Consider the following 21,015-nt stretch of genomic DNA (forward strand, 5'->3'; position numbering starts at 1 on the left):
CCAGCATTGCCCAGCTGTGTGGCATGAAGCAGGAATGTGTCACTAACTTTACAGTTCCAGGCTAAAGTACTGATATGTGTATCTGGCTGATTTGAGCCTTTTAGTAAACAATGTGAAAAGTGTTGCTCGAAGTGACAAACCCACTGACAGCAAGATGCCAGTCTCAGATATTGGTAGAGACCAAAAGAGAGACAGAAGGAGAGTAAATGTGGGACTTCATCCAGATACAAACGTGACCCCTAATGAATGCTAATGTTGCTTTGTGTCTGCTGGAAGTATTTGCTAACACTTTTTTCCATAACAACTACAATAAGTGATCATGGTTCAATGTTGCAATTTAAATGAAAAACTCTATTAATGCAGATACATCTTGCAATACTGTATAATTTTATTAGTGTCAAGGACTCCCATGAAAAGACCAAACCAACAATGGACAAACTCACTGTTAGTTTTGGGATTTTCATGGAAATTAGAAAAATATAGAATAACATACGCCATTTCTTTTCCTTCACTTATTGTTTTGGTTCTTAAAATAAATTGCTCGGAATTAATTAACAGAATTTTAGTCAATGAAAATGATGTGATCAGACAGTCAATATGATAATACTGTATTATTGCTCAGCCCTTGTTTCTGGTTCATTAATTGCACTATTAGCAGGTGTAAGTGTTTAATGTCACAAGATGTTTAGTGTTGTTTTACAGTGTCTACCCTGCAAAAACAATAAATAGAATTTTGCTATGAGAAAGGTATTGATTTTTGGCATTTATGGGCTATGTACATGTCAAAGTAAAACCAAGCAACAGACACAAACTCAGTCCTTTTTTCACTTCCTGTCTCACTTTCCTCACCTTTTTTCTCTCTTCCAGTGCATTCTCATTACCTATACGGACACATGCTTGCGGCCTTTTGAGAGTGATATGCCAAATCCGGAGAGGGAGTCCTGGGTGCAATCGAGGCGGGGATCTTCGCCCCTTTGCTGCCCGGCCTCACCTCCCACCTTTCACCTCTCACTTCTCCTTCGGACACGTGCAATACAGAGGTCAACTCTGACCTTTGAACTCTGAGAGTGCTCATTGGCTGTGCTCGCTGCTGTAAAAGGAGACTCATCCCTGTCTCTCCCAGTTTACCCCAGTGCTCCCAGTAGCCTTGTTGTTGTGGTGTTGTGCTCCTGCTCCCCTGGTCTCAGCTGTGGGTTCTTGTCCTGGTTCAAATCTCTCAACATGGCCAAGTCCAAACCAATCCTCCTGTGTCATCCCGTCCTAGGCAACACAAAAGTTGTTTTGTAAAAAAAGATTTCAAGGGATGGTGGCAAGTCGTTGATTTGGACTTAGGAATTATGAATACTTGTATAAATGGCAGATCCCACTGCACATTGCCCCTCTACCGGTTATGCAAGGTATTACTCATTTATCGTCTCTGTACATAAAATGGATGACTTATGTTTTTTATAGAAATATTATATATATATATATATATATATTGGAAATATATATGGAAAATAATATAATATCATTGCTGTATGAAACCCAATGCCCTGTATTCGATAGTGACTGTTCTCTCTCTCTCTTTCTCTTTCTTTCTCTTTCTCTTTCTCTCTGTGTCGGACCTTTGTGTGTCTTTTGCCGTATGCTGTAAGTGTGTGAATCGTTAGTGGGTGGGTCTCACTAAGGAGGGGGTGTGTTTCTACAAGGACTCTTCACAGGTTCATGGGTCCAATTTCAGACTTGTCTCTAGGCCTCTTCTCCTGTTCTTTCCTTTTTCCCTCCTCCTCTTTTGACACTATGTAGCTGTTATCTCTCCTCTCTTCGCCTCTCTCGCCTTCAGTATGACACTATGTAGCCTAGAATAGAGAGAATTCTTTAATATGAAGTTTGAGTCTGTGTCTGTGTGTGTGTGTGTGTGTGTCTGTGTGTGAGCAAACGAATCTCTCTGCTCGAGACTTGTAGAGAAGCTGCGTGTGAAAGGCCGACCCCAGCCATGTGACCATGACTTCTCTCTGTGGGTGGGTAGTGTGAACACTTTAGCTCCTCTCTGTTGACTCCTGACTTTCTCTCAAATCAAACCGTGAACTGCTGCTCAACATCAGCCAATGATATACACGTAAAACTGTTCAAAGTGACGGACTCGTCTAATCCTGCTCCGTCACCTCCCATTTCTTTGCCATGGAGACGTGCCAGTGAGCAGCCAGTACTCTCGGCCGACAAACTCCTCATCCAATGAGAACACAGCATATGAACCAGTGAAGTACTGGATGGGTGTCCAATCTTTTATTTTTTATTTTTTATTTCACAGTTTTTTCCAAGGTGTCTAAAAGGTGTAATGTGCTATGTGGCAGCTATGAGTACTGTGTCTTTATTCCAGGTGTGAAACAATGCTGACAAATCAAGATTTTATTATTTGGCTATTTAAAAAAGTGAACTGTATTTATGACACTATATAGACATAAGTAAAGCTGTTTTTTAAAGATTTGGATGTTGTGTTCCTTTTGAGGTTATTGCACTCAAAGAGTATCATTGGTAGTGAAGGACAATGACAAACAATGTATTGAAAATGGTCTTTATTGCAAGGATTGGACAGAAAATATCACTTTTCGGAACTTCTACAAATACACAACAATCTTAGTTATAAAAGTCAAAAATAAGTTAGCAAAAAATAAAAAATAAAATGGCAAAACCACTCTGTAGAAAAAGGGAACGTATTTACATCACTAGAATTCATAACCAGTTTAAATTAAGCAGATCTTGGTCAAAACTGCCATAGTACATATTGGCCCCACAAATAAACTTGTTTTTTTTAAGCATAAAAACACACACCAAAAGAATGAAAGATCAGGGAAAGGCTTTGAAAGGAGGAAAACTTAAATTAAGTAAGGAGAAAACCAGGCTTTATCATTCCTCTGTGGCTCTATCAGACTGGAGGCACGCCTAACAGAGATGCACTCTAGTAACTAAGGGTTGGGTTCATGCAGCAAAGTCCTTGAATCTCTAGTTCGACTAAGCTCCTGTGGCTCTGACAGGCATGTCTGGATGGTAGGATAAGGCAGGGAAAAAAGGGAATAAGGGCTCATTGTGAACAGGAGGAATTCAGTTTGGTTAGCGGACCCATAGATCAGCAGAGTTACAAGTCAAATGAATCACTACTTTTGCATTTTAGCCACTCAGATCAGTAGAGGTGAAAGAATGGGAATTCGGGATGTCAGCCTGCTTTGCCAATTGTCATTTTTCTTTTTGCCTGTGGCTCTCTGGTCTCTATGGTCCGCTGTGTGGAGGATCTATTTGGGAATGTCCACAGGAAAGGCCACAGCTCCGCCTGCCGCGGAGATGCCGTCCACGATGGATGTCAGGGCACGCATGTTCCCCTGCTCTGGAGAGTCAGCAGCACTCAGGAGATCTGCAAAAAGATCCACAGTCACACGTTCAGTATCTGAGCAAGGATATCTGTTTGTGTTGCCTTATGAGACGTGTGTGTGAACGGTACTCACCCTCGCTGCTGTAGCTCTGTGTGCACTGCTCAGGAGTGCTGCTCCACTCTGGGCTACTGCAGCAGGTGCTGCCCGAACTGGGCTCGCTTGACGACGACACCTGTTACCATGGAGATGAACACACAGAAGTTGCCATCAGTCACTCGCCACGCAGAAACACAGCACACACTACAGTGCAGTGAAATACCACACACATAAACCACCAGTAACTCCTTTGACTCCTCAAAGGAGGCAAATGAACATGACGAACACTATCTCAACATCAGAAAATATAAAGAAATCTTTCATTGGATAGAGGTAGTTGTCGTAAGATTATGGCCAGTGATTAAGTCAGTTTTTGCTGTATTTTGGTATATCTGTCTAATCAGTTTGTCATTGTCTCTTTGAACCATCCAATAGGCAACAGCTTTCTGTATTCTGACACGACAATGTTAAAAAACTGTATCAGTAATTGCAAGACAATGACAAGAAATGGGTCTGTATGTTTTATGACTAAATACTGTACATAGACGATACACCAGCCTGCTTCTCCAATTAAACCTCAAAACCTAGCCAGTGATCAGTTCTGCTTTAAGGTATGAGTTCATCAAAGTCACAAATTTTCAAGGAAAAAAAAAATTCCTTGACTTTCTTTTTTAAAATGTTTGACTATTAGTGTCGTTTTTTTCTTTACTTTTGTAACATCTTCTGTCTCCTTCCAACTAGTGCATTATGTCTTCTCCCTGTCTGCTCCTTCTGTTTGTCTTTTGGCTCTGTTCTCAGTGGTAAACACTTGACCTTCTTCTTTTAATCATCCCTCCTCTGTCCTACTCACTCTGGGCTGGGCCACGCTGGGTCGGTAGTGCAGTCCCTGCTGTCCGGTCTCAGTGTCCTGCTGGTTGAGGGAGGACACCAGGGCCTGAAGCCTTTCGATATACTGAATGGCACTCCGCAAGATCTCCACCTTGGGCAGCCTCTGGTTTGGGTTCATCAGGGTGCTCCTCTTGAGAGCATCGAAGGCCTCGTTCACCTTCTTCAGACGCCTCTTCTCCCTCATTGTGGCCGCTCTCCGACGATCCATGGTAACAGTCTTCCTCTTGCACAGCTTACAGGCCCAGGGCAGGCACTGGCCCGGGCAGTGGGGCTCTGAGTGAGGCGACAGGCTGGATGGAGAGGCTTTGTCCTCTGTTCCTGTCACCCCAACTCCAACGCCCCCAGACAGATTTCCACACAAGCCCATCATGGAGTTTCTATCCTGGTAGGCGCCTTGGTCATACGCCCCAGGCAGGCGAGAGGGGAAGTAGTTGTCCCCTCCCTCGTAGAAGCGCTGGTCAGGGAAGAAGTAAGGATTGGTCTCGAAAAGCTCCATACTGGACAACGCTGTGGTTTGAAAGGGGTCAAAGATTCCTGCTTCCCCTGTAACTGCTCTACTGTACGTGGTCTTCGGTCCTGCGCCTGGAGCGTGTGTGTCGGAGTGTAGGTGTGTGTGGCTGATTTGCCTGGGTTTGTGATGAGTGGAAGACGTGTGGAGAACAACTGGTGTGGAGCAACTGTAGGCTGGCATTTAAACCCCTCTGCCTGCTGCAGGATCACAGGGTTAAATTTAGCACGAGCCCCCAGAAACCTGACACGACGTTTAGCTGTTGCTGCACATCTACACATCTCTGTTGGGCCCTGTTCTCTTGGGCTTTAGGGCCCATTTTTGTGTGTGTGTGTGTGTGTGTGTGTGTGTGTGTGTGTGTGTGTGTGTGTGTGTGTGTGTGTGTGTGTGTGTGCGCCCTTGTGAGGGTCTGTCCGCTCGTGTGTCTTAAGAGGCCAGGACATGATCAAGTTGCTGTGGAAATGGGAGAGATAACCTCGGATCAAAGATGTTCGTCTTAATGAGCTAATCCCAGACTCGCGTCTCCCTCCATGACACCACACATGAAGTCCCTTGCCATTGGGGGTGGAGGAGGGGGACGGGCAGGAGAGACCGTCTGGAGACAGCTGTCACTTCTACTAGGAGCCAATGACATGCAATGACAAGAAGTTGTTTGACTCCTAGTTCTAATTGGCAAGGAAATGAGGCCAGAGATTGTTGTTTACTGAAAACTAGGCCACAGATAAAGGTTGATACTAAACATGTGAAAGCTTAGGTGACATAAAAGCTCATGCCATTGTCATCTCTTGATTTTATGTAACCACATTCATACCCTCTAAGATGATTGCACAGTGTGATGCAAGTGACCTATACTAGGCTGTCAGACATGCTGTGCAGGAAGTTTAGTTTAGTACAGTAAGTAGAGAACCAAGTTGACACTGACTCCGGTTATTCTCAGAAATCAAGTGACAATAATCACGCAGAGGTATGGCCTTTGTTGTCCTGACCTCCTCCAGTCAGTCACAGTGTTTGCCTGACCACCAGGTGTTAATCCTTCCAGGACATGTTTCACTTCATAGCTCACCAGCTAATTCGGACTGGCTTCCGCTAGCATGGACAAACAGCCAAAACACACACTTCTGAGAGCAGAGAAGTGGCCTGGAATGACAGGCATAGTGTGAAATGTGTTACATCTCTGTGTATCCTATGTCTCTACCATAGGTTTATCACAGTAATAAACATACCTGGCAGGAAATGATACTGAGGAACTGCTCTGTTTTGTGGCCCCACTACATAATGCGTGGAGGGGTATACTTGTATATTTGGCCAGTGACATAGTCAATAATGTCCATGGGACATTCGCCGCATGTTTTCCTTTCTCTTTCTCTGAATGTCTTTGCTTTCATCTTTCTAACAGAGAACATGACATACTAAAAACAATCTTTAAAAAAATTTAATTGCCTGTATCATAACACCAAAGGTTCATATACACTGTTAAAATTATTTTTCTCATGACGAAAAGACAATATTCTTTAAAGAAAAGGCAGTGAAAAGTAAAACATACAACAATAAATACTGTTTGTTCAATAATTAAGTGTGTATTAAGAGTGTAAAGAGAAATATAAAGCTATTTACTTTGAATTTAACCTTCAATCAGTAGATAAATAAAAACCTAATTTAAAAATAAAGTCTTTTATCATTCACTAGCTAATTTCCAACATTTCAAATCCTCTTCACCAGAGTAAAGTTCCTCGTGCTTACAGAGACAATGAGATGGACACAATCAGGAGAGGAATTGAGAGGACTGTGTGGCTAGCTAGCTTACCTGAAAACTCCAGTGCCAATGCACATAATAAATACATATACTGAGTACTGCTGTAGCATTGCTAAACTCTTAGTCACAGTAGCTAACACATTTTAGTTTTGCTGTAGAGTTACAGCAATGTAATTTTAAATTGAACTGTGAAATTAGAAAATAAATTTTAAGTACAGAGGTACATAGACATCAGTAAATGTATGTTTAGAATAATCTGATTAGGCACCTGTGACAGCTTGAAAACCAGAGTGGCCATTTAGCAGTGTACAACACAGTGTTCACTTTTTCAGTTCTTTGTAATACAAACTCTCCTTTCTCAGAGTAATGCGCTTTCACTGTTGGACTAATAGTTGCCTCACATGACAAGCAGCTTGGACTGTTTTATCTGACATATACAGCATTATTAATAAGTGTCTGACATTTTAATATGCCATGTTAGAAAAAGCCCAGGTGTAATTAATAACTCTAATTAGGGGTGCATTTCTTTAAGTGTGTCAGTTTCAGGGTCATGGTATGGTCCATGCTGCCTCAGTGGGATAGTTTACTGGCACAACTAAAAAGAACAGAGCTGTAATCACTAGAACTAATTACACTTGGGCTTTCCTGCTATTACAAGTTTAAATGTCTGTTAAATGTCTTTTAGAGTGAGCTCACATCTTAATGGGACTCTTAATTCGTACTTTATTAAAGGCAGGTGCGCAGGAAGCCTTAATATATGTAAAAATTTTCCATGCTGTCTGCTACAGGTACCAAGTTAGAGTGATTAAGCTGCAGGATATTTGCAAGAAAAAGCCACTCCATATTTTAAATTCTTCACTATTCTATACTTATATTTCTTATTCTGTACTTGTGTAGACCTGTACTATACCTATCCTTGCCTATTTTTTACTTATATTTGATTAACAATTAAGTTACAATTACATTTAGACTAGAATTATGGGTTGTTTAAGATCTTTTGCCTGTCAGCAGTGAGTGAAACTATCCCACTCAATGTAAAATGAAATGACTTGTTGATACAGACAGAAGGTTCAGCACTGGGACTGGATGCCAGACATTGATCTGGCAGGACTGGCTGGTGGATTGTGGTCTAGTCCTGGGCTTTGGGCTGGGGTTTGGGGTTGAGGCAGAGTACAAACAACAGTTTGCAGAGAGTCGAGGCTTGGCACAGGGCTGCGGTGGGCTGTCAGGTTAGCCTGTGATGGATAGTCACTGATGGTGGAGTGAGTACAAAGACGCCTGTGTTGCTCTCAAGGGTACAGCAGGGAGGGGGTCCGCAGTGTGTCAGAGTCACTCATAACCCTCTGTCATCTTAACCCATTGTCAGCAGAACTAGAGAACTCTGTGTGTGTGTGTGTGTGTGTGTATGTGTGTGTTTTGTAGTAGATTCGGGCACACACTGGTGTCTTGCTTGAAGAACAAGTCCCCTCTCAGCATTTTGAAGAGAACACTTGGGATGCAGTAAACCAGAGGAGATCGGGTGTTTACTTACTGTTTGGAGGTACTGTACATGCTGCATCTTCCATCCCAAATTCAGTCAGATGAAGCCCAGTGAAGGAGTCAAACTAGACAAACTAAATACAATCAAATATTTACTCCAGTACAATTAAAAATAACATATATTTTAATATATATAATCACATTTAAATTTATTCTGAAGAGCGCCTCTTTTGAAGGAACAAGTAAAGATCACAGAGAAACCAAATTAAGAGCAATACACGTTCAGTTGCTCTAAGGCAGTTTGAAATAAAATCTCAAGTTAAAAAAACATTTTGTATGAGTGCGCATGTGTGTTTGTGTCCCCACATATGTGTGTTTATGTACTGCATGTATGCTGGTGTTTGTGTGTATGTGGCAAGAATTGCCCTGTCACTGGCAACACTGGTCCACTTCTCCTCAGTGACAAGCAGCAGCACATTGTGGGACAGCTGAGCAGCAGGCAGGAGGGGGGAGGGATCAGTCCTCCTCACCCCAGGTTAGCCTCAAGATCATCACTGACCTGGAGGACTGTCATCTGAGCGCAGTCGGGAAATCTCAGCTATGTAAGAGGAGAATAGCATAACAACAGTGAAGGAGTGTTGATTAAAAGGTGGATAAACATAGGCCTCTATCCAGCGAGATACAATTTAATATACAATAAGTACAAAAGTAGACGATAAATGGAATAGATGTTTGTCGATGCTTTATTTTACATGTCCTATGTTTTCTTAATGATAATCTAAGAGATTTACATGAAATAACTATATAATGATTATATGGAAAATTCTAAGACAGTTATGTGAGTTTTGTTAGTTGTGTTGAGTTTAGAAGTAGTAGTTGTTTTCCAGTGAAATGTCCTAAAGCTAAAATCTTAATTTGGTGGAAAAGCTGACGGAGATTTATTTAAACACAAGTAAATATTATTTTATCATCTGAAACCGTATAATTATATGCTTGTCTGTCGACAAAGTTGACATTTTTCTGTTTTCAGCAGCGTTTTCCTGTTGCGCCCTAATGAAAGTACTCTTTAGGTTAGCCAGCAGTTATTTGGAATTAATTAATTGGAAAAGTACCAATTGAGCATTGTCTCCATATTGTTTCTGTAGGTATGCATTGTTCTGTTTGAAGTCTGGACTCATGGGTGTGACAGTGTTATGGACTGGTTAAGTCCCTTTTGGAAAGGACATGGTCACCATAGAGACAGCAACAGATGCCTGTGTGTCGCCTCAGAGACTGTTTCTTTACTGTCGCCATGATAACTGCACATCCATTACTGAACCCTTTGATATCAGTTCATACAGCAAAGCTCTGTTCTTTCAAATTATGGGTATTTTTGTTCTGCCTTCGCAACATTAATGGTGAAAGATGACAAAGCAGTGCGCTCCAATGAAAGCACATCAATCACCTGCCAACTCTGAAGCAAATGAATGGGAGCTGATTACTACTCTACTCTGCCTCTCTATTTCTGTTGAGTAATGAACCTTACATCAGCTGCAGAGCTGTACCATTTGACTGATGTCTAAAGGTGATGTGACACTACTACGGCCCAGCTAATCATCGGGAGAATACTCCCATTCATTGCTGTTCAGAATGAAGTGCCCCCACCTGTGTTTTCACAGGGCTCTGGAGGCCTGGAGAAAGCTTTCTAAGTCAGGGGGGAAACAGTAGTTCTGTAGCCCAGCCATGCTGCTGCTCACTGGGGCTTTTATCGCAGAGTAATCCCCCTACAACAAACAGAATGGCCGGCATGTGCATACGCAGCTGTCGCAGTCTTAGTGCAAGTGGTGTCATGTTAAATCACAGGAATGGACTGAGCCTCTGAGCCATGCAATGCCCTTCCCTTCACTGGCATCCCCCTCACTGCGAGGCTCCAGCACACATGGACAAACACACATACATACTCATACCTACTGTACATACATAACCCACTTCCCACAAACATAGCAGCACAGCACATGGTAGCCTTAAAGCTATTCTCTGTAAATAACTGGTGCTCCACTGTCACAAACAACCAGATTATTGGCATGACACGTATTCCAATAATGCCACAGGTTGTGTGATAACTCCAAGTAGGAATCACACGCCACAAAACAAAACATCTTTTTGAGACTGCCAGTATTACTTGAGTTAATCAGAAAGGTATCTGACAGGGCGAAGCCAGGCCCTCATAAAATCCATCCTGTTTAATTTGATGGCAATTTACACCTAAACGTTGCCCAAGTGTAAACCACAATCCGCATAACTCCTCTAGGAGACACGGCCGAATCCTGTCTGAGGCCAGCGATGTGTATGCGACTGCAGTGTTGTGAGATCTGAGTGGCTGGCTATGCAGAAACTTTTCCCTGATCCCAGTCAGCCCAAGTTCCATATATCATCTTCCATATCTGGCCTCCTGCTGTGGGTACAAGGAAAGACAATGTTTCTCCTCTAATTTCATCTTAAATGTGTCACATCTCGGTCGTTACCAGTTTTCCCCCCACTATATCTACTCTTATTTTGAAATTTTACTTTAGGCCTTTTTCCATATCCCTATCTTTGTTTTTCTCTGGCACCACTGACCTTCTCCCATGTCACCAATGAGACAAATTTAGCGGCCTGGTTTCTGGAGTGACCAAATAGTCGGACACAACAGAGGGAAAGTGTGTGTGTGTGTGCACGGAGGTGGGAATGAAAGGTCCTGGCCACACAGATACAGTTACAGATATCCAGACACACAACCAGAAGAAAGCAAAGGAGGGTAAACAGGTCGAGGCTCGCTGTCCTGGAGGTATGCAGATGAAGGTCGCAGGAATAGTGTGACAGAGAAATACTATATTTATAAAGGTGCTTCAAAAGTACAAGAACAAAATAAAACAAATTAAAGTTAGTAGGATCAATAAAATGATCAGAAGTATGGGAGAGATGTTCAACTATAGGTTCTATCCTAACTATTTTCCCTCTAGGAAGTATTGCTTACGCCATAGGGGATAAACGGAGAATGTGTTAAGTTATTCTGGGATGTTGGGATGGAGGCGCTGTCGCCATGGAAACACGCAGATCCCCTACCACTCCCAGGGCCGGAGCTGTCAAGCTCCGGGTGCCACGTCACCAGGGATGTTATGCCATTCTCCGTCTCTACGCTCTGTGACGTGCCGGATGCCACAGACAAAGCAGTTTGACATTCTTGAATTAGATGCAGAGTGAGGGAAAGCATTTTAGTATGGCTGTTAGGAGCACTTAATACTGTGGTGCAAATCACAGGGAGGACAGAAACACCTAACTGCCTCCACACTATGTGATCTGCCAGAGGTGGAATGTGCTTTATTTAATACTGCGCTTGAGTAGATATTAAACCGATTTACTTTTTTATGTTATTCTACTCCACTAAAATTTAGAGGGAAATATTTTACAGTAGTACTGCACAAATTAAGATTTACTTCAAAATATTTCATAAAATCTGATGCATTTGCTGTAGATAAAACTGCCCAAGATTATATAATCAATAACACGAATTACTTAAATGCAGGGCTTATATTTGTAATAAAGTATTTGTTGAGTATTGGTACACTTTAGTAATGGATCCCAATTCTAGTTGTTTATAAACAGTGATCACGCACTGCTTCTCGTAACTTTTTTTTGCCTTCACTTGTATGAAAGTACTGATAAAATGTAAACGTCTGTACAAGCTATTCTGCGGGCTTCAGTGGGGCTAATGTGGTTTCAGATGGAGAGCTTCACAGGGGACTTTCCACACTCAGGGAACATTCCCTATTGAGTAATCTAAATCTAAATAACATCCTGGGGTAACATAGCTGCAGTATTTATGCACAAGTTAGATAGCAGCAGAGTTAGAGCGACATATACTGCAGACGGTAGGGCCTCCATCCCACTTTTGGACAAGAGGACAAAAATAAGGCGGACACGGGGAAGTAGAACAGTGAGTAAGCAGAGGAGAGTTGCAGGTGCTGGCACCCAGTCAAGGAGGAGAGGACACACAACAGCTGTCCTGTCATACAATGACTTATTCTTGGTTCAAAACACACACACACACACACACACACACACACACACACAGCTCTCTTCACATCAACTGGCCCACTGGTCAGCAAGTGAACTTACTGAAACAATTAACTCCCAACTCATTATTGCTGTACAAAACAAATGATTTTATTAATGACAAGTAGAAAAAAAAACCCAACTATATTAGCTGTACCATTTCTGAGCACACTATAGTCTTAATGTCAATAATTGCAACAATTAAGTCTGTCATTTCGAACCAGCATAATTGGTATAATATGTGCTATTTTCATGAGGTCCGTATTCTAGAGGAAGTTTGTTTCACTCAATCCACAATGATGGCAATAAATACAACAGGCTACATTAATCATTTATAGCTTTTATATAGCTAATATAGCTTTCAAACCAGCTCAGTGCTGGCTCTAGTCACGACAGGAGGCATGCTCTATATATGCATTACATGTTATTACTGGTGCTCTACAGCTTCTGTGGGCACCAGATACACTACTGAAACTTCTCCCCACCTGCTGGCAGAAAGATTAAGCGCAAGTAAAGAGCAGATCAAAGAACTGTGACGTTCCCTCTACGCTAAGCAGAGCAAAGAGTTAAATGCTTACTGTCTTACTTGGGAGCACTGTTGAGCATTCTGCATTTGTAGACAGCTCTCTCACTCACACTCACACACACACACACACAGGAAGTAAATCATATCTACGCGCTCCAGCGAGACAATCTTCAAATAATGCATAAACAAATAAAATCTATAATATACAAATTAAAATTCAACATCATTACATGGCAGTGTAACGCTTCACTCAAACCCTCCCTAACTCCAAGTCAGTTCTACACTCATGGTACATTTGGTAACCTCCTATTGCCTTACACACACTGTACATCTTTTGGAGACAAAAAAAAATTGCTGTAAATTACACATTAGAACTCTGTAACAAATGCAGCCTTGTTCTGCTTCATTAGAGGTGGTCATCTAAACGATTAAAACAGATTCATAAATAAATTAAATACAAAATAAACAGAATTTGTTCATTTATCGTAAGTTCAGGAAAGGGTGTAAAGTACCCTTTCCCAAATGATAACAGTTAAACATTAACAATTACATTACTTTACTTACTGTAATATAACCGTCATCAGAGGCTTGGCAATTTTGAATTGAATACATAAACATCAAATGACTACCCAGAGAAAATTACAGTAAATACTTCAGCTGTGCATTCTCAAGCAGGTTAAAGTTAAGTCTACATTTTAAAATACTATGTTGACAGAAAAAGGACTTAAGTCACCACATTTGTATTTTACATTCACTTATGCTGAGAGAACGTTTTTCTTTTCCTTGTAAAGAAAAGCTTAGGAGGATACTTTCATGGAGCTGCTGCTGTTGATAACAAAATCACAGTTAAGACTCTTTCCTGTTCTTCCTTCAATCTTGTCTTCATAACTCAAATCTCAGAGCCACATTACCTAAGAGGATACAAAAAGAGTGAAGACAACAAAATAGTCTAGAAGATGGTTAAAGAAATATTCTTGCAGTTACATACCTGCACTGATTTTTCCCATTTTTGCCGTGACGCCTGAAGGGAATCTACGGAGAAAGAAAATCAAACCAAACTACAAGAACAAGGCAAGCAATACTTTTAAAATGGCACCATTCAAGAAAGGCAAAAACCAATGAACGAAATTCACATAGCCTGAAAAACAAGCCTTCATGAAGACAAATAATAGCTCACACAAGCTGCACTCCTATGTGATCTAATAAATAAATAAATAAATACTTTTGCTTTTATATGTCCCTTATTTAAGTATGGCACCAAAACAAGCATTTGGTATAACAAACTCGTGTTTCATCCAACAATACTTCAGAGGCAGTGTGATGCAAAATAAACCATGCAACCCAGAGCAAGATTCACCAAGTGCTATAGTCTGTGTAGATTTGAATATAAGGTGCACGTTTTGTGTGTGTGTGTGTGTCTACGAGCGTGTGTACCAGAGTGCATGCAGCTGTATGGTCGAAAGTGTGGTGTATTTTTTTTGTTGTTTAGGTCCCCAGAGCCTGACACATGTGTGCATGTGCTTTTTAAAGAATGAATATCTTAATAACTTTCTGAATAATCTTCCCACAGCCTGGACAAGGAGCCTGGAACTTGTGCAGCCTCCTTGCACACGGGAAACAGGTTAGCAGGTGAGCTGTACGTCCATGTATTATATTTCCATTGCGTGGTCGCACTCGACAGAGCTTGCAAGGCTCCAACAGTGCCTCAGGCCTAACTTCTTCAACCTCCATGCCAAGATTTTCCTGACTCTCCCCACTTGAGAGCTGCTCATCCTTTTGGAATCTGGAGGGCCAAGGCCCCTTGCCTTTCCCTGTAATCATAGTGGGCAGTGGTCGGTCAGCTGTGGAGTGAGAAGGCAGGATGACCGGGTCAGAAACTGTCCTGCTGCAGTCTGGGACATCAATGCCTGTGTCGCTGTCATCTTCCTCATCATGGGTGGTGAGAGAGCTGCATGCTGGGATGTCAGGAACAGAAAGGGAATGGGCGAGTCGGGGGACATCTTTATACCAGTTCTTTCGTAGAGCCCAGCAGCGAACACAGTACCTCTGGAGAGGTGTGTTATACTTCCTGCACTCTGTGCACTGCCACGCATCCTGAGGGATCAGGTGGATAAAAAGTCACACAGCTGCATTTTTTCAGTTTTTATCTACAACAGCCGAAAACTATAACACACAGTGACAAAAAGAAAAAGAAATTAATAAAGATTCAAACCTGTGTGGAGATCTCTGTATCAGTGTCATCGCTCAGACACTGCGAGTCTTCATCTGGCTCCTCCTGCATCTGGATATATGTACAAGACATTTGATCAAACGTCTCATAACATTATCCTCACGCTCACCAGTCATTTATTTCTCTTACAAATAAAAATCTGAATCATTACACAATTTTTTTTGGCTGGTATGAGCGTGACTGGAACCAACGAAGACAAAGTCCTAAACACACTCTTACCTCTCGATCTGTTTTCTCCTCCTTCCCTCCTCCATCATCGTCCTCAGGCAGAGCCTCCCCTTCTCCTCCGCTGCCTTCCTCCAGTGCAGCCTCTTTCATCTCCACGCTCACCTGTTCACTGCCGCCCTCGGTCAGGAACCAGAGGTCGTCGGTGGTGTCCGACACGATGGCCGTGTCCTCCTCCTGTGCAGGAGACAGCTGACACATCAGTCAGACCACCACTGTGACAATCCAATTTATGCCATTTGCCAACAAGTAATTATTAATTAAGCTTGAACCGGCTGTGTTCTAACAACACATGAGGTTTCTTACTTGGTTTGTGTGGATGTCAGTGGAGCCATTGCTCCTGCGGCTGTAGTTACTACGGAGATTACCCAGAAACCACCAGGGTAGGCCAGAGAGGTCCCACTCATCCAGAGTAACATCCAGTTTGGGACGTTTGCAGGCTGACCGTGGCAGGCCTTCGAGGGAGTCTGGAGAGATTTGGAACAGTTAAATTCAGCATTTTGATCAGGTCTCACCCTGAGCATACAACAGCCTGCTTACCGTCGTCTGGCTCCCGGGGCCGTCTCTGGGAGGGGGTCTGCAGGAGAGGCCCATCACTGCAAGCCTCCAGTCCTGCTTTGACCACACCTCCACATATCTACACAGGGAGGAAGGACAAAAATTAGAACACAGAGCCGTAACTGGGCACTTGGACGACTCGCAGCTCCTTTTCAAGATGGCCTATGGGCATGGGGTGGTGGACCAGGGAACAAGGGGCTGGGCAATTAGGGTACGGGCCAGTGGGGAGGGAGGTCAAAACAAATTTATGGACCAAAACAGTGTGGTGGGTAAAACAACAAGACTGATAGAGAAAGGGAAGGTAGGAAAGCCAGTGAACTAATTAGATGAAACTAGTGAGTCAAAGCTTTAAAGGAAAATCAATCAACAGTTTTGATATGTAGTATGTGTAAACTAAATCATAGAAGTAATGACCTATTCTACAAAATGATCAATAGTTAGAGTAGTGAGAAAGGAATCAGAAGCAGATTTAAAGAGAATGCGCGGGCATTTAATGTCAACCACTGCTTACTATTAATCACAGCTGATGGATGAAACATATTTTAAAATATTGCAAGTATGATCCGATCTTGAATTTGATAGCAAACTGGAGTTGATTTAACAAAGGCAGCAACTGGAAATACAGCAACTACCTTGAGCTCTGTGTCTGTGAAAACAGAAAAAAAACTGAGAATGTTAAGATGTCTTGCACACAAGTGGGCCCTCTCAGGAGGTGCTTCAAGGTGGATTTTGGAGGGAATCGGAAAGAAGGGTGTAGGAACACAGGGATGGGTGGAGAGGTTTAGGATTATTGTTAGGCCTGTGGCTGGATTAGGAGCTGCGATCATCCATTTCGGAGCAGAGAAGAGAACTCTGAGACAGACAGAGAGAGTGACTCTGCCCCCCCATCCACTGGGTGGTGCTGGTGGATCACAAAAGTGTGCTTTATCTACCACCAGACCAACACCAAGGATGGGGTTGTACAGAGACGGTGCCACTCTGTACAAATGCACACCAACGAAGACAGCAGCCCTCGCCTCCCCCTCCTCATTACACACAAGGAGACAGCAGCTCACATTATAGTCTTTGTGATTTGGTGCTACACCAAGGCCTGCTGGTCTCAATCCAGCACTGTGATCAGAGCATATTACGTCTTTTAACAAAAAGGTATTATCTTTTAGCAGCTGTCAGTCCTGTCCCTTTGTATACAGAAGTGTTGTGTGTAGCGAGGTGAGAAAGGTTGGGGGTCTCTGTTTCTCCTGAGCACCATGCTTCGGCTTTACCTGACCACGATCCTCCACTCCGCCCTCTACACATTCACGGCCCACAGAAAGATTCTCTGCAGCGTCTGCATTTCAGATGAGACACAGTAACAGAAAAAGGACACCCCCACCCTTTAATTATAGCATGATACACTCTCTCACTAAGGCCTTCTTCTGCGGCTTTGTAGGACAAGCTGGGAAATGGTCTTCTTCTGGTCCCCGCATCCCCAAGAGATGCACAAACTATCACAAGCACTCAGTGTATGCAAAAAGCAAGCTGATTTTAGAATATACATCGAATACGACAATTCAATTTCAAGTCATCACAAATTATATTCACATATTGCTTGTCCTTTGATGATGCCCCCTGACAGAAAAATTATTTTACATTTTTTTTAAAATTTATAAAAGACTTAAATGACTGTTTCACTTACCAGAACAACCAAGCACAACTAAGTATTTCTTGAGCATTTCATACACCGGGCTGTAAAATGAGAATATAAGAGTTTAAAATGGGCTTCTTTATTTTAAACATAAAACTTTAGACATATGGCTCATCATTACTTGTGTGTTAACTACTTTTGGTGAGGGTTCATACCTCGGATTTTTAACAGAGAAGCTCTCCACCTCCAGCAGCTCTCCCAAAGGGTCATCCTGGCAGTGGACTATGTGTTGCCTCTGTTTGTCATACAGCTGCTTCCCCATGATGTACTGACCCAAGTAGTGCATCACCTACACAAAATACTGGACATTAGATATCACAAGCACCTACAGGGTACATTCATACATACAGGAAGCCAGTATAAATGACTACTGAACCCTGGAATGACCATTTCTGAAGGAGCAACTTGGGAGGAGGAGCCAGTAAAAAAGGCTCACAAACATCCTTGACATTTCACCTGACAGCTCACCTCTTTGAGTGTGAAGACTTCTTCCTGGGCTCCGGCAACACGCAGAATCTGCAGGAGAGGGGCTTTTGGTTGTACCTGGGTGAAGAAAAAGTACAAATGCTTAGCATGAAATATGAATTATATCTGTAATGTTGTGATATTTGTACAGGCACAGTAGCAGTCATAGTTTTTGTTTAATTGTACCTGATTTCCCTCTCCAGGTAGTGTCCTGCATGCTGAGCTTGATGCCAGAGGCTGGGCTGATAGGGAGCTCATAGTAAAGTCTGAAATACAAAATTGTCACATGTAAGATAAACCTGCCTTCATATTCCCGATCAATCATCATCGCATAACGCTGGTGTCTTCAACAATACCAACGCCCACGAGGTCAAAGCAACTTAACAATGTGAGCCTGTCTTATGTGAAATCTTACATTTAATGTCTACGAGGCCAAAACAATCTAGCAATGGCAAATCTCTTCGGCCTAATTTGTTTAAAGCTGAACAGCTTTTGCCAAAATAAGCTTACAGACAGCTGCGTGGATGGAGTCGTTACACCGCGCTAGCATTACTTTCCCTTTCGCGACTCAGCTAACGTTAGTGTCTTCAAATAACAAGGCCAAAAGCCCTGCAAGCCCAGCTAGCGCATATTTTGCTAAGCAGAGATAGTCTTTGTACAAACTTTTCACACTTGCAACCATTACTAGCTAATGGCTCGTGAACTGGACCACCTAGGTGCCATTGGCATGTGACAAATCTGCTCTCGTTACTAGCAAACGTGCTAGTTAACGTAACGACAGGGCTAACGTTAGCTAACGTTAGCTATTTCCTGAACAATAGGTTGGTTGAAAATGACCTCACCGTGATGACTTGACCTTAGCTGCTACATTGCTCCACTGTCGCTTTAACAACTAGGTTAGCCGACATCTTATAAATATATATAGCTAGTAAACGTAGGGTCTTCAACAGTGGCTTAGCTCACTCTAACAGGTAGACAGTTAGCTGAACTACAGATTCAAAATGATGAATATGGCTACACAGCTTCCGGATGCACGGCTATACTGGCCAAGACTGTAGCGCCCCCTACTGTTGGATTAATAGCACGGCGGCATCATGGGCTTTAGTGATCAAACACTGATTTATTCCATACAATAATAATAATATTTAAAAAACTAAGTTGTTTAACACGTTGTTTGTGTGATTAGATGTGAATACCAGGAAATAAAAGCTGAAATTCTGAACTCTTGTCTCATACTCATCTTTTGATCTCAAACCCAAATGTCTTCATTGAACAACAAAAACAAAGGAATTTGCCTTACTGTTTCAATACTTTTGGAGGAGACTGTGTGTGTGTGTGTGTGTGTGTGTGTGTGTGTGTGTGTGAGACAGCGGTGGATGAAGTAATCAGATCCTTTACTTAAGTAAAAGTACTAATACCACACTGTACTCACTCTGTTATACTTAATTATTATCTGTAATTATAGTAGTAGTATAATCAGGAAAATGTACGTTTTTTTAAATCGAAATCTTTATTTCGAACATGCAAGAGAAAGTATAAAAAATAAAACAATGTTTTAAAAAATAGGAGAAAAAACAGATGAGCAGCAAAAGTACCCTTCTTTCCTGTGTTAACATACTTCTATCACATGTTGCCAGTTCATTTTTAATCTAATAATCGTGCCAGCTGTAGTTGTATAAAATGTTAGTGGTAAATGCTACTTTACTTTATAAAAAAAAAACTAGGACTGGGCACGTTAACGCATTAATGAATTAACGCCGAAAAGTATTTTATCTCACGTTAACGCAGTTTTCTTAAAACTGAAAATTACCCACCCAAACAAGCAGCGGAGGAAGGCTTCAGCAGACTACCTTGTCACCTCTTTTCCGTTTTTCCACCCGCGATCCGTTAAGCAGGTGAGCCGCTTGCTTGTTAATGACGCAGCCTTTCAAACAACTGGAACAACCCAAACCAACATCTGCACTCTGTGTGTTTGAATGTAGACATCGTCCCAACCCTACTGAACATAGTATTTCTGCTGCTCCCTGATAATATATACCTTCTAATACGTGTTCAGAAAAAAAACAAAAAAACAAAACTGGACTCTGACGGTAACTTGTTTGAACAAGCTAGATAAAAGGTAATGCCCTGGCAGTGGCAAATAGCTTAGGTTTAATATTTGATTTGATTACATTAATGTTAGGTTATAGGTATAGGTTTAGGTAATATTTTATTGCTGCTGTGTAAAGGGAATACTGATGGTAAAAAGCACAAACCACATGTTATTGCACTTATGTGTATATAGCAGTACATTTAAATTACAAGTGCGCAATACACTACTTTACAATTCATTATTCAATTTTGTGTGTAACAATGCGATTAATCGCAAGAAAATCATGCGATAAATCGCCAGCACTAAAAAAACCATTTTGCATTAAGTCTTAAAGATATTAGATACATGTAGTGAAGTAAAAAGTACAATATTTCCCTCTAAGATGTGATGTAGTAGAAGTAGAAATTCCCTCAAATTTGCATTTAATTACGGTCCACCACTTTATGACATGTTGTAACTTTGACTCCAGTAAAGATATTGTGGGCTATTTTCTACTCGATTGGGCTATTATTATTTATTTTGCCAAATTAAGTTTTATGTTGTCCTCCATCCCTTGTTGGTGTTTATCATTTATGATTTTGGTATTTATGCAGGTATACATGTTGGTAGTCTATTTATGAATGCTTAATAAGCTGTTAATGAGATTTTGGTCAACAAGTCAAAGAGATTTGTCGCCAACTGCCAGCCAAAACAAATGGCTTAAAACAGATCTATATAGCATTTGTAAATTATTTATTATTAACCATTAATAAAGAGAGTAGTCAATATTTTGCTGACATTAGTAAACACTGATTTAGTAATATAAATCAGTATGTTCAGTAAGCAACTAAAGTAAAAACTTTTAATCAGCCTGTTCTAAAGTCATGTAAAGGTATCGTCACTGCTTGTTTCTGACCTTGGTATCACTGCATTGTCTTGTTGTGACTGCAGGAAGGAGGACATTGTGTTCTTGCACATTATTTCCCCCCTTCAAGGTTACAACAACATGAGCTGGCTCTATTTTTGCTGTGTACGTACTTTAACACTTTTATTTAGAGCAGCCTTTTCCATTAAGTATTATTCCATGTATAGAAATTGTGCATTAACA

The 21,015-nt window shown here is 41.7% G+C and overlaps 3 protein-coding genes across 16 annotated transcripts in view; 1 reads left to right on the forward strand and 2 right to left on the reverse strand.

The window, feature by feature from the left end:
• The window catches only part of ppfia4 (PTPRF interacting protein alpha 4), a 57,021-nt gene extending 54,552 nt beyond the window's left edge, over positions 1-2,469 (forward strand). For 10 of the 11 annotated variants that reach the window (XM_038697393.1, XM_038697397.1, XM_038697399.1 and 7 more), the window contains one exon: positions 868-2,469. In XM_038697393.1, coding sequence (XP_038553321.1) covers positions 868-911 — 44 coding nt within the window. In that variant the 3' untranslated portion in view covers positions 912-2,469. The remainder of the gene's footprint in view (positions 1-867) is intronic. The other variant, XR_005441516.1, reaches the window with a different exon arrangement.
• Positions 2,470-2,541: 72 nt separating this feature from the next.
• Positions 2,542-5,029, reverse strand: myog (myogenin). Its single transcript, XM_038697403.1, has 3 exons — positions 4,297-5,029; positions 3,483-3,582; positions 2,542-3,391 (listed from the first exon to the last, which is right to left on the reverse strand). The coding sequence occupies exons 1-3, from the start codon at positions 5,023-5,025 to the stop codon at positions 3,273-3,275; spliced, it is 948 nt and encodes a 315-aa protein (XP_038553331.1). The 5' UTR covers positions 5,026-5,029; the 3' UTR covers positions 2,542-3,272.
• A 7,208-nt stretch (positions 5,030-12,237) lies between these two features.
• On the reverse strand, positions 12,238-18,854 carry mdm4 (MDM4 regulator of p53). 4 transcript variants are annotated; one of them, XM_038696011.1, is made up of 12 exons: positions 18,679-18,854; positions 18,023-18,102; positions 17,840-17,914; positions 17,527-17,660; positions 17,363-17,412; positions 16,950-17,014; positions 15,670-15,766; positions 15,436-15,596; positions 15,124-15,306; positions 14,887-14,955; positions 13,663-14,768; positions 12,238-13,585 (listed from the first exon to the last, which is right to left on the reverse strand). In XM_038696011.1, the coding sequence occupies exons 2-11, from the start codon at positions 18,092-18,094 to the stop codon at positions 14,199-14,201; spliced, it is 1,476 nt and encodes a 491-aa protein (XP_038551939.1). In that variant the 5' UTR covers positions 18,095-18,102; positions 18,679-18,854; the 3' UTR covers positions 12,238-13,585; positions 13,663-14,198. The 4 variants fall into 4 exon arrangements, with proteins under 4 accessions (XP_038551939.1, XP_038551936.1, XP_038551938.1 ...); XM_038696008.1 differs by having other exon boundaries at positions 15,124-15,321; positions 18,679-18,853; XM_038696010.1 differs by lacking the exon at positions 18,679-18,854 and adding an exon at positions 18,252-18,493 and having other exon boundaries at positions 15,124-15,321.
• Between the last annotated feature and the right edge of the window lie 2,161 nt (positions 18,855-21,015).

Source organism: Micropterus salmoides, unplaced genomic scaffold (assembly GCF_014851395.1).
Source record: "Micropterus salmoides isolate LMB-PRFRI ecotype aquatic unplaced genomic scaffold, ASM1485139v1 Ms_hic_scaffold_4, whole genome shotgun sequence".
Classification (NCBI taxonomy): Eukaryota; Metazoa; Chordata; class Actinopteri; order Centrarchiformes; family Centrarchidae; genus Micropterus; species Micropterus salmoides.